The 16,424-nt window shown below is 50.4% G+C and overlaps 1 protein-coding gene across 1 annotated transcript; it reads right to left on the reverse strand.

Moving 5' to 3' along the window:
• Nucleotides 1–532: 532 nt before the first annotated feature.
• RIMS3 (regulating synaptic membrane exocytosis 3) lies at nucleotides 533–12,785 on the reverse strand (the record flags this gene model as incomplete). The annotated part of the gene is made up of 6 exons (XM_079728478.1): nucleotides 533–924; nucleotides 1,640–1,779; nucleotides 2,117–2,218; nucleotides 4,752–4,864; nucleotides 8,192–8,333; nucleotides 12,569–12,785. The coding sequence occupies 6 exons, from the start codon at nucleotides 12,783–12,785 to the stop codon at nucleotides 712–714; spliced, it is 927 nt and encodes a 308-aa protein (XP_079584604.1). The 3' UTR covers nucleotides 533–711.
• Nucleotides 12,786–16,424: the final 3,639 nt, after the last annotated feature.

Raw genomic sequence — 16,424 nt, forward strand, 5'->3', positions numbered from 1 at the left:
AGGAGGTGGCGCCAGCCCGAGGGAGAAAGCGGTCTTTAAGCCCTCAGCTCCCCGGCATTGTCTGCCTCCCAGAGCCCTGGCCAGGGCGCTAGGTGAGATGCTACATGCTGTGGATGCATTCGGTGGGAAGAGCAGCCGGAGTGCCCAGTGAAGAGGAGGGGTGTCAGGATTCCCAGAGGGGCCTCGGTGTGGCCAGCTGCAGTGGACGCTACATTCCTCAAAAAAGAGCAGAGGCGCTGGGAGAGGCAGAGGTGGAACAAAGAACAAGACAGAAAACTAAGCAGGGACCACCAAGAACAGGCACAGGCGGGGACACGCAGGCTCTGCCCGGAGCCTAGGACCAGGTGGGATGGACCAATGGCTGCGTCTCCCACTTCCACCCCTGGACTCAACTGGAGTCCTGTCCACGCAACTCTCCTTTGGGTTTCTTTACAACGAGACACAGAGAGACATGGATTTCAGCCCATATAGTCACTAAGACCAAATACACCCAGACAAATGAACAGATCTAACATGGTCACGTACAGACACACACACAAACACACACGCACACATACTAGAGTCTCCACTGCCAGCTGGGACAGGCCCAGTAGCCAACAGGCATGCAGCAAGGCAAGGGGTCCAAAAAGACGTGAAGACTATGTACAGGGGAGGAGACGGGGGGTGGCAGCACCCCTTCCCACACTGCATCCAGGCCTCTTCCTGAGGCCCTTAGGAGCCTGAGGGGCTGGTGGCACTCTCCAGGGAGGACTGGGACAGGCGCCTGGTGAGGGAGCCGAGCGTAGAGTCTGCCACTGAGGAGGTGGGGAAGAGTTTGTACCAGCCGGTGACCGTGGCACTCAGGTCCAGCTCGTCCAGCATGATCTGGGCCATGCCCATGAAGCACTTGTGGTCCATGCGGCCATAGTCTCCCCAGACGATCACCTGCCAGTGGGGAGGAAGAGAGAGGAGCTGAGCCACATCTCCAACTCCAGGGCTGGGCAGTGGGTCCAGGAACCATGTAGAAGTTTTGCCAGGGCACAGATGGGACAGAGAGAGGCAGAACTCACACTGACTTTGGGCAGCAACTTCCTGAGCACTTAAGATGTGCCAGGCTCGACCCTACAGACTTTATATACGTTATCTCAATTGTTACAACCATCTAGGTAGAGGTGCTATGTATTATTATTTCCACAAAAAGGAAATGTATCTCAGAGAGGTTAATTAACTAACCCAAAGATACACAGTAATTGGTGGTATAGCTGGGATTAGAACCTGGGTCTGACTTCCAGAGCTTCCCAGCATCCCAGATGACAACCTTCCTGAGGGGGGAGCAGACTGAGAGTCCAGGACCTGGGTCACAGCTCCCGCTCTGCTGCTGGATCACAGTGGGACAATCAACATTAGCACCAGGTGGAAGAAGATGGTGGTCAAACCCTGCTTCTACCTACCAGCTGTGCAGCCTGGGGGCAATCGAGTTATTCCCCTGAACCTTGGTGTCCTTATGAATCAACAGGGAGAAAAACGCCTTCACCGGGTTGTAACAAAAAATGGGTAAAGCATATTTAATGCGTCTGGCACAAGATAAATAATAAATAAGACAAATTTTAAATTACAGTCTTTGAGAGTTGCCCCGCCCCCCTGGCCCCATGACACTCACCTGCAGCACCTTGCCCTGGGGCCCCTCGTCAAAGAGCAGAGCCTGCTGGTACAGGGGATCACAGGTCTTCTTGGCCACCTTTGTCTTCTTCTTGGCCAAGCAGGCCCCGTTCTCAAGTAGGTAAACCTTGATATAGGTGGCTGAGGGATGGAAGAGAGCATGATGGGGAGGTGTCCAGGGGAGACTGCTGTGGCCTGTCCACCCCCTAACCTCCAAGTGATCCTGGAGGGGAGCAGGGTGAGCTGGATGAGCTGACCAGCGGACAGCAGGTGGAGAGATGGGCTCAACACCTACTCCTCCATCCTCCCCTCCCCCTCCCCCCACTCACTGGCCTTCCAGGCAATCCGTTACTCCAGTGTTGAGAATACTGATTAGGCCAGTGGGGAGCCGGGACTCTCTAGACCCAGAACTCAGCTGTATATCCCTCCCTGGCAGGACCTCGTTTCCAGAATCCCTCTCCCAGCTGCTCTGCTTCACCTGGGAGGGATTTGGAGCCTGGTTTGGGGGTCAGGCCCCGAGCCTCAATCACTTCCACCTCCAGCTGGCCGCTCCGGTCCATGATGGCAATGTGCACATCCCCTGCAAGGGAGAAGAGGGACAGTTCAGGTAGAGCCAGAGCAAGGGGCAGGCCGGCCAGCCACCGTGCAGCATGCCAGCCTGCAGAGGATGTTCCAGCACTGGAAAGGGCACAAGATGGACAAAACTGTATGTGCTGGAGCTGCTCTCAGGAGACCACTTTAAAGCAGCTGAGAAATGCTTTGATAGGGCCCTTACGGTGGGATGGGGGCATGACCCTCAAGGGGCCTGTTTGGGGAACAACAAATGTAAGCCTGGTTATGGGCGGTGGAGGGGGGTTCTGCTTCACTGAGCAGAATAGCAAGTTTGGGGACCGACCGAGCTTCCTGTATCAGGAAGACAGAGGGGAGGCTGTGGGCTCAGTGGCTCTTCTTCACCTTCTACACAGTGGTCATCAGCCACCCCCCTAAATACACATCAAACAAATATTTAAAGGATATCAGTTTGGAGAGACGCTGAGACACAAGCCTGCCCAGGACACGAGGCACGTCCTGGAAATGAGGGCCTGCTCATACCCTTGATAAAGGATGGCGGGAAGGCAGCAGATGTCCCGGGGGCACAGAGTGAGAACTTCTCTCTGCACCCCACAAAATGGATTATCCAGCTGGGGCAAGTTGTGTGTGTGGACTCATATCAGTCGTCTGACTTCTAGAACTCTTGGCTTTGTTTGACACAGGTTAGCAGAATTTGCAATTCTGCGCTAGTCGCTTGGGACGTCCTTCAAAGGGGTGCAGAATCATAAGCCTGATGCAGAAAAACTAAAATGGGCCAGACTTTGGGTTTAGCCACCCGTTTTAGATTCTCTGAGCTGTCATGCAACTGTTTGTATTTGCACACTTTGGAAGATGGAGATTTATGACTTTCAGGAGACATCCTGGAATTCATCCCTCTCCCTCTAGCTATTCCTGACCTCCCCATGGGGAATAGGGAGGGGGAGGTCTCAGGAATTATTCTCCACGTCTCACTGTAACATCCCTAACAAGGTGAGCGAAGGCAAACCTGTCCTTCCCAGTTTAGGACACCAGGGGGCACCACACACAAGTGTTCTAGGCTGTGATGGCGTATTAGCCTTGTGGAAGCGGCTGGTTCCTCTCACTGCCTCCCAGCCCTTGGCCCAAAGCAGACTATCCAAGCCCTTGAAAGGCTGAAAGCAGACTTCCCTGGTAGCGCAGTGGTTAAGAATCTGCCTGCCATTGCAGGGGATGCAGGTTCGAGCCCTGGTCCGGGAAGATCCCACATGCCGTGGAGCAACTAAGCCCGTGTGCCACAACTACGGGGCCTGTGCTCTAGAGCCCAAGAGACACAACTACTGAGCCTGTGTGCTGCAACTACTGAAGCCCGTGTGCCTAGAGCCTGTGCTCTGCAACAAGAGAAGCCACCACAACGAGCCTGCGTACCACAATGAAGAAAGCCCGTGCACAGCAACGAATACCCAATACAGCCAAAAATAAATAAATATATATATATATTTTTTTAAAAGTCTGAAAGCAAGGGCTGGGAAGCTGACATTCACCCTCTGAGGGTCCCTGTGGACCCCTCTTCCAGCAGACAAAGGCTCCTGTGTGAGCAGTTTAGAGGAAGACAGGGCAGTGCAGTGGGAGGAGTCCTGGAATGGAATGCCAGCTCCACTGCATGGCTCACAGCAGGGCACTGTCTGCGCTCTACTTCCTCATTTGCTGTGAGGTCAAAGGTTAGACACTGTCTATGTGAGGGCTGAGTGCAGATGTCTGGGTCAGACACTGCTCAGGTCAGACTGATGGGGAAGGAAGGGTGGAGGTGAGGAGGCATCTCTGGGGAAGCTAGCCTGGGAGTTGCTGCTTGAAGCCAACACAGCCAGGATCTAAGGGAGAGAGAGAGGGAGGGAGCCAGAACTGCAGCTAAAAGGACCAAGAATAGACTGTAGGGAGTACTTCCTAGCTGCAGAGAAGAAGGATGAGAAAATTACTAAAAGTCTCCTAGGTGCCAGGCACTGTTAGAAGTAACAAGTCAAATAAGACACAGTTCCTAAGGCGTAAATGAAATATTTCATGCAAAGCATCAAACAGGGACTCAATACATTGTCTTTAGATCGCAGAACTATGGCAGGCATTATTATTCCCATCTTACAGATGAGGAAACTGAGGCTCAAAGAAGGGATGTGACTTGGCCAAGGTCCCACAGATAATCAGTGATGGAGCAGACTCCATGGATGTCAATGTCATGATGATTTTCGTTCACCATTTTATGCCTGGCACTTAGCACAGTTGGGCACACAGTAGGCGGTGAGAGAGTGGGTGAGTGTGTGGTGATGCGAGGGAGGGAATGTGCTGGAAAAGCTGCTGCAGGGCGGCTGGCGGAGAAAGGCTGGAACCCCTTTCCTCTCTGCTGCGGGAGGGATTGAGGAGTGTGCATACTGACTCCTCCTCACTGGCACAAAAGCCTGAGTGAGGACTCCTTTCTGCTGCTTGCCTCGCATCACGCAAGGCCCCCGCTGAGCTCACCCTGTCTGCTGCGTGGCTGCCGTTGCCCCACTCACCCTGGCCTTGAGAAGACTCACCCATTGGTGGTGTTGCCAGCGTCTGTCGCCCAACAATCTGGGCTGGTCCCAGGCCATCCAGGAAATCGCTGAACTGGCTTTCACCTCCAAGCCGGGTGGTGGGGAATATGAACCTGGAGAAGGAGGCATGAGGTGCTTGAGGGCATCTGGATGGCGGGACACAGTGGTTCTGCCCCTGGGGCACTGGGGACTCCCTCTGTGCTTCAACCTCCCCTCTATAACGTGCAAGTGTACTACTATGGCTGGGATCAAACAGAACTGTTCATCTCTGCACATTAAAGAAAAATACTTTGATGCCACTTGAGAAAAGAGACTAATAAACATACATAATCATGGTATTTAATCCTCAAGCGCCAGAATTTCTAAGGCGACCCTGAAAAGGCAGGGCTTGCTGGACACTTGCATCCTCACCAGGGGGTGTTAATGCCAAGAACCAGAGACAAAGGCCAGAAATTTCAATGCCTGGAACAAGTTCCAAGAACTGAGTTTTAGTTGACTATAAGTTTGAAATCCAAGTCAACAACGTGAGGTGGTATCCAAAACAGCAACTGAGACCAAAATAACACAATTACAGGTTTGAGATTAATGACAAGTGATGGTGGGTGGCCCATGGCTGTGGGGAGCCTGGAAATGGTTAACAGAAAAAACTGACAGTGATTGAAATTTGGCCAGATGCCAACAGCGCACTAAATGCTCCACTGTATCATTTAACCCTTACCACCACTGTGGGTGGCAGGAGCTATTATCTAGTTTTACAGATGAGACAACAGAGGCTCCAAACGGTAAGAGGCTTGTCTTGCGTACAAAACAGAGATGAGGGGGCTTCCCTGGTGGTGCAGTGGTTGAGAGTCCGCCTGCCAATGCAGGGGACATGGGTTCGTGCCCCGGTCCAGGAGGATCCCACATGCCATGGAGTGGCTGGGCCCATGAGCCATGGCCGCTGAGCCTGCGCGTCCAGAGCCTGTGCTCCGCAACAGGAGAGGCCACAACAGTGAGAGGCCCGTGTACCACACACACACACAAAAAAAACAGAGATGAAACCCAACTCATAAAGGGTGAGGGTGAGGATTAGGGCAGATGGTGCAGGAGCAGTTCCAGACAAACAGGAAACAATCAGCGGTAGTTACTGTGGCTGTTGGTGTGATCATCACGGGAAATGTGCTACTTTTGCATGTCCTCAAGCCTAGATGTTCTGGGGAGGCCAGCAGAGAAAGCACAGGTGAGGGAGGGCTGGCCCAGAACTGCCCAGAGGCTACAATGGACCAAAGAAAGTTCTAAGATCTCCTAGAATAGCCCAGGCTCCTGCCTAGAGAGAGAAAACGTTGTCCCAGAATCAATCCCCTGTTGGACCATTTGGCCTGAGTCCCCCTTGGCCAGAGACAGGCAGGAAGGGGAGACAGGCTACATACACTTATTGGAAAAGACGTGTGTCTCTCCTCTACCAGGCTCAGCCTTCACACCCCAGGAAGGGGCTTCAAGGCCCATCCATTTTTACTGGTCACAGTCAGCAATAGCCTAATATCACATTTTTAGGATAATGGGATCTGAAAAGGTTAAATGAATAGCCAAGATATGGAAGCAAACTAAGTGTCTATCAATAGATGAATGGATAAAGAAGATGTGAGATAGATATATATATCACATATATATAGAGATGTGACATATATATATATATGAATATGATGGAATATTACTCAGCCATAAAAAAGAACGAAATAATGCCATTTGCAGCAACATGGATGGACCTAGAGATTATCATACTAAGTGAAGTAAGTCAGACAGAGAAAGACAAATATCATATGATATCACTTATATGTGAAATCTAAAAAATAGTACAAATAAACTTATTTACAAAACAGAAACAGACTCACAGACATAGAAAACAAACTTATGGTTACCAAAGGAGAGGGAAGGAGGGATAAATTGGGAATATGGGATTAATAGATATATATTACTATATTAAAAAATAAACAACAAGGACCTACTGTATAGCACAGGGAACTACATTCAATATCTTGTAATAAACTCTAATAGAAAAGAATCAAAAAAGAATATATATATACACATATATATACGTATAACCGAATCACTTTCCTCTACACCTGAAACTAACATAATATTGTAAATCAACTATACTTCAATTAAAAAAAGAGAGAGAGGGCTTCCCTGCTGGCGCAGTGGCTAGCCTGCGCGTCTGGAGCCTGGGAGAGGCCACAACAGTGAGAGGCCCGTGTACCACACACAAAAAAAAAAAGAGAGAGAGAGAGAGAGAAAGGATAACAACTATAACAAAAAGAAACGTAGACTCTTGAGGTCACAGAATTTCAGGAGCTTAGTATAGAGAGTGTGGAGATTGTGAAAAAAGATTTTAGGGTCAAATGTCCTTAATTCAAATCCTAACTCCACCACCACTTAATAGCTGTGACCTTGGAAAGGTACCATACCCTCTTCCTGTGCCTCAGTTTCTCCACTTGTAAAATGGAAATAATGGTAGTATCAACATCCCTCAGGGTTGTTGTATTAAATGAGACACTGTTTTTGGCCTGATAGTGGCTGGTAGATCCCAGAGTAAGAGGCACTGATCTGAAGTGCCATTCTGCATACGGTAAATCCTAGCAGCTACTCACATTCATAGAAGCAGGCATAGTAGCAAGACACGTGATCATAGAATTTAAATAATAGAGCCACAGAATCCTGAAATCATTGGGCCTTGACGAATCTGATTCAGAAAATCTTAATCATATAACCATCATTTCATAGATTTAGAAGAGATCCAAGGGAATATCTAACCCAGAGACTTTCCAATTTTTGACTGCAACCCATATACATATGTAAGAAATACATTTAACGTCATAGGCCTATGTGCATCTCTCTATCTATGTATTGAAAAGTTCACAAGGTAATTTTTCCTTTCTCCATAGGATACATTTGAATTTCCTATTTTCTTTTCTAATGCTGGTTTTGACCCACTAAACAGATTTTACTTCCTGCCTGTGAGTCATCATCCAGTTTGAAAAACAGTGATCTAGTCCAAACTCCTGCCCTAAGCTCCAAGCAAGTCCACCTGTGAGAACTCCATTCAGCTGAGCTGTAACAACTGTTTCAGATTTAAAAGATTTTAGGATCCCATTTTCCTTTCCAACCCTTTCCTCTGGAGCAGGATGGTATGGAGGTCTTGGGAGGTGGGAGGCATGAAACATACCGATGGGATGAACTGCTCCTGGGCCACTGGGGTATTCTGATGGGAAACAGAGGCCCAGAGCAATAGGAAGACTGAGGCCCAGGCAGCAGGTGTCCAGGGGAGGGGGACAGAGGGAAGCGGGGATACAGAGGAACTCAGATAACTGGGCTGGAAACCCAAGCAGATTTTCCAGCCCCGTGACTGTGACCAGAGGACCCAGGTGGAGGGTGGGTACACGGTGGGGGTGGGCTGAACGCACGTGCCATCGGAGCTATTGCTGTTGGTGCTCCCGTCCGTGGACTCCCGGCTGCCCTGGCGAGGGACCCGACTCCGCATCTCCACGGCAACACCCGTCTCCGTGCTCCGCCGGATGTTGCTGCGCAGTTTCTTGGTGGCCCCTTCTGTGACACCCCCCGAAGCACAGAGAAGGAACAGGTCAGATCACTGAGGAGGCTTCTCCGAGATCACTGCTAAAGTCATCCTCTTGGGAGGGGGCAGGATAGGCAGGGCTCTGACTGGAGGCAGGGCCACTGCTGAGATGACCTCTAGAGCCGGTCTGCAGCCTGACCCCTGGCCCTGCTCAGGGCAGTGACGCAGACAAAGCAGACTAGAAGGATGGCTGGAGGCAGAGTGGAGATGGTGGGGCTACGGGTGGGGAGTCAGCAGGCAGCGCTCAGCCCTGCAGCCCTCCACTCTCGGTCTCCTTCCTGCCAGGCTCCCCTGACCCACACCTTGCCACTCAATTTCAGCCCTTGCCCCAGAGGGTTAAGTTTCTTCTTCTGGAAAGTTTGCCTTCTCTGGAATTTCCAGATTTGCTTTTCCTCTTCCAGGTACTCTCCTGAGCCCTGTCACTCCCAGACATCACAACCCACCTCTGTGATACCTTCACAGGTCCTATGAAAGACAAACAAACCCATGTGAATCCTGACTACTGGCAAACTAACACCCATTCTCAAGGTGGGTCTGAATGTGGAAGGGGATGTGTGTGGAGAGGTGGAGAAGCCACTAGAAAAATAAGACTGAGAGAGAGACTCCTAGGCTGACCTGAACTGACTTTGGCTTTGAGGGAGAGGTCTGCAGAAGAACCTCAGAAGCTGTGTGGTGAGAGCTCACCCCCACTGTCTCTGTAGCTCCTGTTCGGGGGGCCCTCTACCCCTAGATCCCCCCTTCAGCCTTGCATGGAACATGGGGCACTTTGCCTCTCCTAGCAGCACACCATCCTGCCTGGGTTTCCATGGCAACCGCCTCAGCATTGCAGTGTGGTCCCTTTAGACACTCTCTCTGCCTGGCAGGGGGGCCGACAGAAGACGGGTTGTGGGTTTTCAGGGACTTCCCCTCCTGAAACTTGGCTGCCTGAGGAGCTTGATGGGGAGGGAAGTGATGCTCAGATAGGGACTATACCAAAGGAGGCTTTTGCTGTCACTGGTTAGAGGTCCAGGCAAATTAAGAGTGGAGCTGCTTACAGGAATGGGGAGAGGCCAGGGTGAGGCAGGCAGCACAGCCTCTAAAGCAGCGGGGAAGGGGGTGCTGGTTACCTTGGAAAATCACTCTCCCACTAACACCCAACGGTGGGTTGGGAGGGGATGTTCGAGACCCCAGCCTGGGAGAAGGGGGCCTTTATGCCTCCTGCTTTGCCCTACTTATCTTTCAGGAAGCCCCATCGGGAGAGGAAAGGCTGAGAGGACGGGATGGGGGGACTGGGAGTGGGGTGCTGTAAGGAGGAATGTCTCCTCTGGAACCACCCCAGCTTCTGGGATATTGGAACAGCTACTACCCAGCAATCAGTGAGACCATCAACGTGTCTGTCTCTATTACACACACCCCCCACACACACACAGAGTCTTATTAGCTCATGCATATTCTTTTGCACAGGCGTAAGCAGACACACACGAGTGCCAACAATCACATATGTTTATACAGTGATCTCACATACAAGGTCATGTGTATGTTCATATAACAGTCACACAGCCACATATGGTCTTACCAAGTCTTAGTCATATGTACACATGACACAGCCTGCCACACACGTGACCTTCACACCATAATAACACCAGGAGCTGAACCCATCCACTCAATCACACACATAGACGCAAACCCACAAATGGTGTATGACCCACCACACACAGAGGGCTGGGCAATAATTGTGGGTGGGTGGACTTGCCCTGTCCCTTGCTCCTAACTGCCACATCCCCTCTAATCCGATTAGAAGACAGAAGGGCCTGTGGGGGCCACACTTCACCCTCCTTCTCCTCAAACCCCACCAACATACACCCTGAGCTGAAGTCAGAGCCTCACCACCTCGTGACCCCAATCCCCCGTCTTCTAGAGCTTAGGAAAGCTTTGACCCACTTGGGAGAAAATTTACCTTCTTTGATCTGCCCAACCTACTGTGAGCCCCTGGGTAGGGAAGTTACAGAATCCTGAAATGCCATTTCACAGATGGGGAACCTAAAGTCCAAGCGCCCATAGAGCTGGGGCTAGACCCTAGGCCCACTGACTCCCAGTTCACTGATATGCTACTTTTCACTCCCCTCCACCAATTCCACATTGTTTTGAGATGTGATTCAGCAGAGATTAAGTTCCATGTCTCTGGGTGAGGAGGAAGGTCTTGCAAACTCAGAGGAAATTCCTCTACTGGTTTCATACCTATCCAGTCTCTGAACTCTGTCGATCTGGGGAGTAACTTCATGTAGCCTCTCTCCCTAGAGAACTGGACCAAGTTGCTTGCAATAATTCTGTGGCCCTTGGAGACCAAAAGACTCCAGGGACCATCCCATCTGTCCCACCATGAACAAGGGAGAGGAAAACACAGCCTCCAGCAGCACTCCCCATGGGATCTCCTGCAATGATCCTGAGCCCTTGCCCCACCCCGGTCCAGGGCCCAGAGACTAGGAGGGGAGAGCCACTGTCCTTGGTACTGAAAAGAGAAGCTCCATTTGGGCAAAGGCAAGGACAGCCCAGGATGGCCCTGTGTAGACCCAGCCGAAGGCCAGGCCAGAACCCACCTGTGTCCTGGGAGCCCAAAGATCTGACCCCACCTTCCTCTCTGCTCCCACAACTTAAAGAATGTTGAATCTAGAAGGAAGCTGGGAGACAGTCTTTTAAGCTCCATTTTACAGAAGAGGAAACTGAGGCCCAGTGGGAAAGTGACTCTACCAAGGTCCCATGAGGAGTTAGAGCCAGGACTAGTCCTCTAAAGTTTCAGGGTGAGTTTTTGGAAGGCCATTCTAGGGCAACATAAGGAATAAAATGGAAGGGGCAGGCAGAAGGCAGGGGAACTAGAGGGGAGGCTGGCGCCAATAGAACAGGCTTTCAAGCCAGACTCCTGGGGGCCCTCCTAATCTTAGTCCCCTAACCTTAATGCCACCCCACTGGTCCTGTCCCAGCCCAACTCCTGGATTCCTAGATCCTCATCTTCCTGACTCCCTAGTGTCAAGCATATTCACAGGGGCCATGCTCATCCTGGGGCACTCATAATCTCAAGCCCCCTCCCCGTCTAGCATTTCTCTGAGCCAGAAACCATATTGCAGCTTGATGGCTGGAAAAGACCATCCCACACGCTCCTGTGGAGGGCTTTGTAAAAATCTATCTTGAGGCCTGGAGAAGTCCCCCAGCCCCAGACCCAGCTGGGAGTCTTGATGGGCATTCTCCCCGGATCCTCCAGTGCCCCACCCCCTCACCACACCCCCATCCAGCTGCCTATTTGAAGGTTTCTTAGGGAAGTTGTTACTCTGAGCAAAATAAGCAGGAAGAGGTTTTAAAACAAAACCAGCTGGTGTCTGGGCTGATGCCACAAAGTGAGGAGGTCTTGGTGGGGGGAGCTGGCTCCCCTGTGACGTGAGCTCCAGGTGTGACTGTGTGTGACAAGGTGGGTCACTCACCAGGCTGAGCATAAGTAGGATTCTATAACCAGGTGTCTGAGAAAGTATGCTGTATTTATCAGGAGGTAGCTGTGAAGGTAGTGTGTGAATGTGGCTTTGTGAGGTATATGCATACACACGTGACGTGTTTCTATGACCACAGGCCACTGAGTGTGCATGTGCCTAAGGGTAGGTTTCCTGAGCATGCTATTTATGTGAGCATGCTAATTGAGCATGCTATTTATGTGATTATGCAAGGCATGTGTCTTTGTATGTGTGTGTCTCTCTCGTGGCTTTGTAACATATGTGTGCAGCTACCTGTACTTAGGAAACTCGAAGATTACAGGTGAGACTGAATCTCATGGATGTTTCTGTGAAGCTGTGGTGTCACTCAGCACAGTGCCAGGAACATGATGGCTGCTTAATGAATAACTGCTGATAAGTGTGTAAGTCTGTGCAGAGGCAGCAGAGTACCAAGGTTAGGAGCATGAACTTGGGAGCCCAATGCTGGGGTTTGAACCCAGACTCCACCACCTACTAGCTGTATAGTTTGGGGCATCTTACTTCCCTTCTCTGTGCTCCAATACCTTCCACATAGAGTTACAGAAGGAGTCAGTGAGTATGACACGGACTAGACCCAGAGCAGCACCTGGTAAGGTGGTAAATGCGACATAAGGATTTGTGGGGGTGGGAGTGCCCACCCACGAGAACCGCCCCTGGGCGCCCGGTCACTGTGAGGGGCCCCGCCCCGGCGCGGGGGGCCCCACACCCCTCACCAGCCTGGGGGAGCTGGAGTGTGCCCCTGCTCCACTGGGTCAGGCCCACGATGGCCACCATCTTGGCCCCGAGGCTGCTGCGCCGCTTCTTGGCGGTGGTGGTCCCGGTCCTGTCCCCAGCCTGCTGGGGTCCGCAGATTTCGCCGCTGATGCTGGAGCTCCGCACCACGTTCCTGGAGGCCGCAGCTGAGGCCGGAACTGGCTCCCCGTTAAACATGATCCACGGGGCGGCAGGGCCTCAGGCAACCCTGTGGGGCAGCGGGAGAGACAAAGGGGTCCCACGTCAGACCCTGGGCCCCTCTACCGCCGCCCCACCCCTTCCTAGCTGTGTGACCTCGGGCAAGGCACTCAGCCTCTCTGAGGTTGTGGGGATTAAATGAACAAGTCAATGTAAAGGGTGTGCCCAGAATCTGGCTCGATGAACGGGACTATTCTCATTAGCATGTGGCTGCCCTGACAAGTGACCTGGTTTGGCGGTGAAGGCGGAGGCTGTGCAGTTATGTGACCCACTCTTGAATTCCAAAGGCCTCTACCCACTAGCTGTGTGACCTCACGACCGAACATCTTGGGGTTTCAGTGAACACCTCAGCAAAATGAGAAATGAAAGCACTTACCTCGTAGGACTGTTGTAAGGATTAAATTAGCGCAGGTGAAAGTGCCTGGAACGGTATCAGGCACGGAGTAAATATTCAGTAAGCGTGACTGTTGTTTTCACAGCCAAAAATGAGAACAGGCAGAACAAAACTGGCTCCAGCCTGGGCAGACTGTGGAAGGGGTCCTCCTGCTTGAAGCGGGTGGGACAGAAAAGTGTAAAGAAGCAGGGAAAATCACCCTTACTGGGAGGCAGCCACTACAGGCATCTTAGCCGATTTCTTCCCAGTCTCTTTTTCACACATTTCAAAAAATAACTGAACTCATACTGCCAATACAATTTTATATACTGCTATTTTTCATTTAACGTTATATCAGAAGACTTTCCAATGTTATTAACACTTTGTAGAAATGTTTAAATACCACCAGTATGTTCCATTGTATGGAGGCACTGTAATTGACTTAAATATTTCAATATGGTTACTGCTTAGATCAAGTCCAACTTTCTTCTCTCTCTCTCTCTCTCTCTCTCTCTCTCTCTCCCCGCCCCCCCCTTCTCTCCTGTCTTTTAAACAACACTGCAATAAAGATCTTTGTACACTGATTTTTATCTGCTTATTTCCTTAGGATCAACTCCTGGAAATGAGGTGACTGGGCTAGCGAGTGTGAACGCCACTGGTAGCTTTTCACTTCCTGCTTCCTGACAGAGCTCTGGTTTTGTCCACCTCATCCCTTGTTTTAGAGGCAGATCCTGATTTGTTTAAAACAATCAGTGAGTGGCGTTCACCTTGGTAACTCTTACTGGTCCAAGGGTGGGCATATGACTAAGTTGGCCCAATCTGACTTAAGGGGAAGATTTGGATTCCAGGCTTACAAGAGAGGTGGGTGCTTCTCCCTCTGTCTGTCTGTCTTTTCCCTTCCTCCCTTAAGACCTCTCTCCCGAGATAGAGCCCACCCTAGGATGAAGCCAGTGCTGCTGAGGGTGGCATGGCACAGAGACAGAAAGGACCTCAGGCCAACCTGAAGCCTGCCTTCTCTGGCCTTCCTGCTATGTGAGACAATGTGTTTTCCATTGCCTAAGCCAGTTTGACTCAGGGTTCTCTGTTACCTCCAAAAGGATCTTATCTAATACTGAGAGCATAAACATTTTTCTGATTCTTGGAATATATTGCCAAATTCTTTTCCAAAGTAGACAAATTTTCTCTCTAATGCTGCATTCAACAAATACCTAAAGGGAATATAGCCAATATTTTATAGTAACTATAAATGGAGTATTATCTTTAAAAATTGTGAATTACTATACTGTACACCTATATAATGCTGTACATCAAGTATCCTTCAATTAAAAAAACTATTCCAAAAATAAAATGTCAGTTATTCCTAAATTAATCTATAGATTCAGCACAATCCCAATCAATATTCTAACTGGCCTTCTTGTAGAAACTGGCAAGTTGATGTCCTAAAATAATCAAGGCAATTTAAAAATTTTTATCTATTCATTTTTAAAAATTGAAGTATAATTGACCTACAACACTATGTTAGATCCGGGTACACAAGATAGTGATTTGATAGTTCTATACATTACAAAATGATCACCACACGTGATCCCAAGTTTTAAGTATTATATTTATGCTAAAGGTCATCATTTTACTTAATAATATACTTTAGAAATATACTTTTTGGGGAATTTACTGGCGGTCCAGTGGTTAGGACTCCGCGCTTCCACTGCAGGGGGCACGGGTTTGATCCCTGGTTGGGGAACTAAGATCCTGCAAGCTGCATGGTGCGGCCGAAAAAAAAAAAAGAAAAACATTTTTTCTCTGAGTATAAAATTGAGGGAAAAATGTTAAAAAAAATTTAAACCCCTAAAATTCCAAGGCCTCTGCTGAGTGCCATTGATACAGTAGTGAGCCAGGCCAACTTCGTCCTGCCCTCCCAGAGCCTCCAGTCCAGGAGAGACAGACAGTGAATAACTAGTTATGCAATTAAATATTTAATGGCGGTTCCAACGAGTGCTAGGGAAGAGGACACAGGCTGCTGGAAGTCCCTCTGGGGAGCAGGGCAGCAGGCGCCCGTGGCTCCGTTTAGTGCAGAGGTGGGATCTCTTGCTGTCGCCCTCTACAACTTGGCTGAAAGTCCTAGGCTCAGAGTACAGGAGAGACAGCTGCAGGCAGGCTCCGCCCCCAGCCCTTCCCAGCTCTGCTGTAGCCCCCAGCGCTTTCCCCAGGGCAGCTCCCATCCCAGGGCTCAGGGCCCCATCACCCTGAGGAATCCGACTTTTCAAAAGGACCTAGAAAGGAGTGGGGAGATGGGGGTGGGAAGGGAAGGCACAACTCCAGCTGACGAGGAAGACAGTCCCCAGACAGCCGAGAATGGCCACCTGGGCGCCTGATCAGCATGGCTCCCGCCGGCCTGGTGAATGAGGGCTGACAGTAGGGATGAGTTAAAGCCATGTTTTGACTTCTTTGTGGCTGTCTAGACTGTTTTCGCTGGCCCTGTGATGTATGCGGAGTCTCGGATTGTATTTCTCCATCCATCCCCCATCAACCTTGCAGCTAATGGAAAGTCCCCCTGGACTTGGGCCTATGATGACCTCTTTAGTTTCCAATTCTAGTGCCAGTTTGTGTGTTTTTTTGGTATCTGCATGGTCTTTTGGTGGACGGTGGGAGAGGGCTTATCTGATACTTTGAACCCGCTACAGCAAAAGCCTCATTTACTCCTTAAAGTATTTCTGTTACATGTGTAGTTATCTCCATGTCACAGACGAGAAAACCCAGTCTCAGAGAAGTTAAGGCCTTGCCCATCCAACTCAGCTAAGAAGTGGCCAGGCCTGGGCTCCTGTTAATGGGTCTCCTGTTTCCACGAAGAGACAGACACGCTCAGTAGTCCCTACTCCTTCACCACAGAGCTTACCCAAAGAGGGGGGCCCAGCCCTCCTGCTCAGGCTTTGCCCCGGGTCTCCAGGTTCTTTGAGAAAACTGTAAGCAAAGTATCTGTGATGAGAAAACCCACTCTGGCCCAGGTTCCCACGGCTGGCGTGAGCATCTGAGGAGCAGCAGAGATGCCACTCAGACCACAGCTGGAGAAGCAATTGCTTCCCTGGTGTTGCTGACAGGAAGCTCAAGAACACCGCTCCCAGGGGAAGAGAAGCAAAGAGGGTAAGGGACAAAATTCTTGACCCTGCCAACCCAGGGGCTCATGTTTCCTCATGAATAATGAATGGAACCCGACAAGCAGATGGTTTGACATCCAGGACTCTGCACCA

The sequence above is a fragment of the Hyperoodon ampullatus genome (assembly GCF_949752795.1).
Source record: "Hyperoodon ampullatus genome assembly, chromosome: 2".
Lineage (NCBI taxonomy): Eukaryota > Metazoa > Chordata > Mammalia > Artiodactyla > Ziphiidae > Hyperoodon > Hyperoodon ampullatus.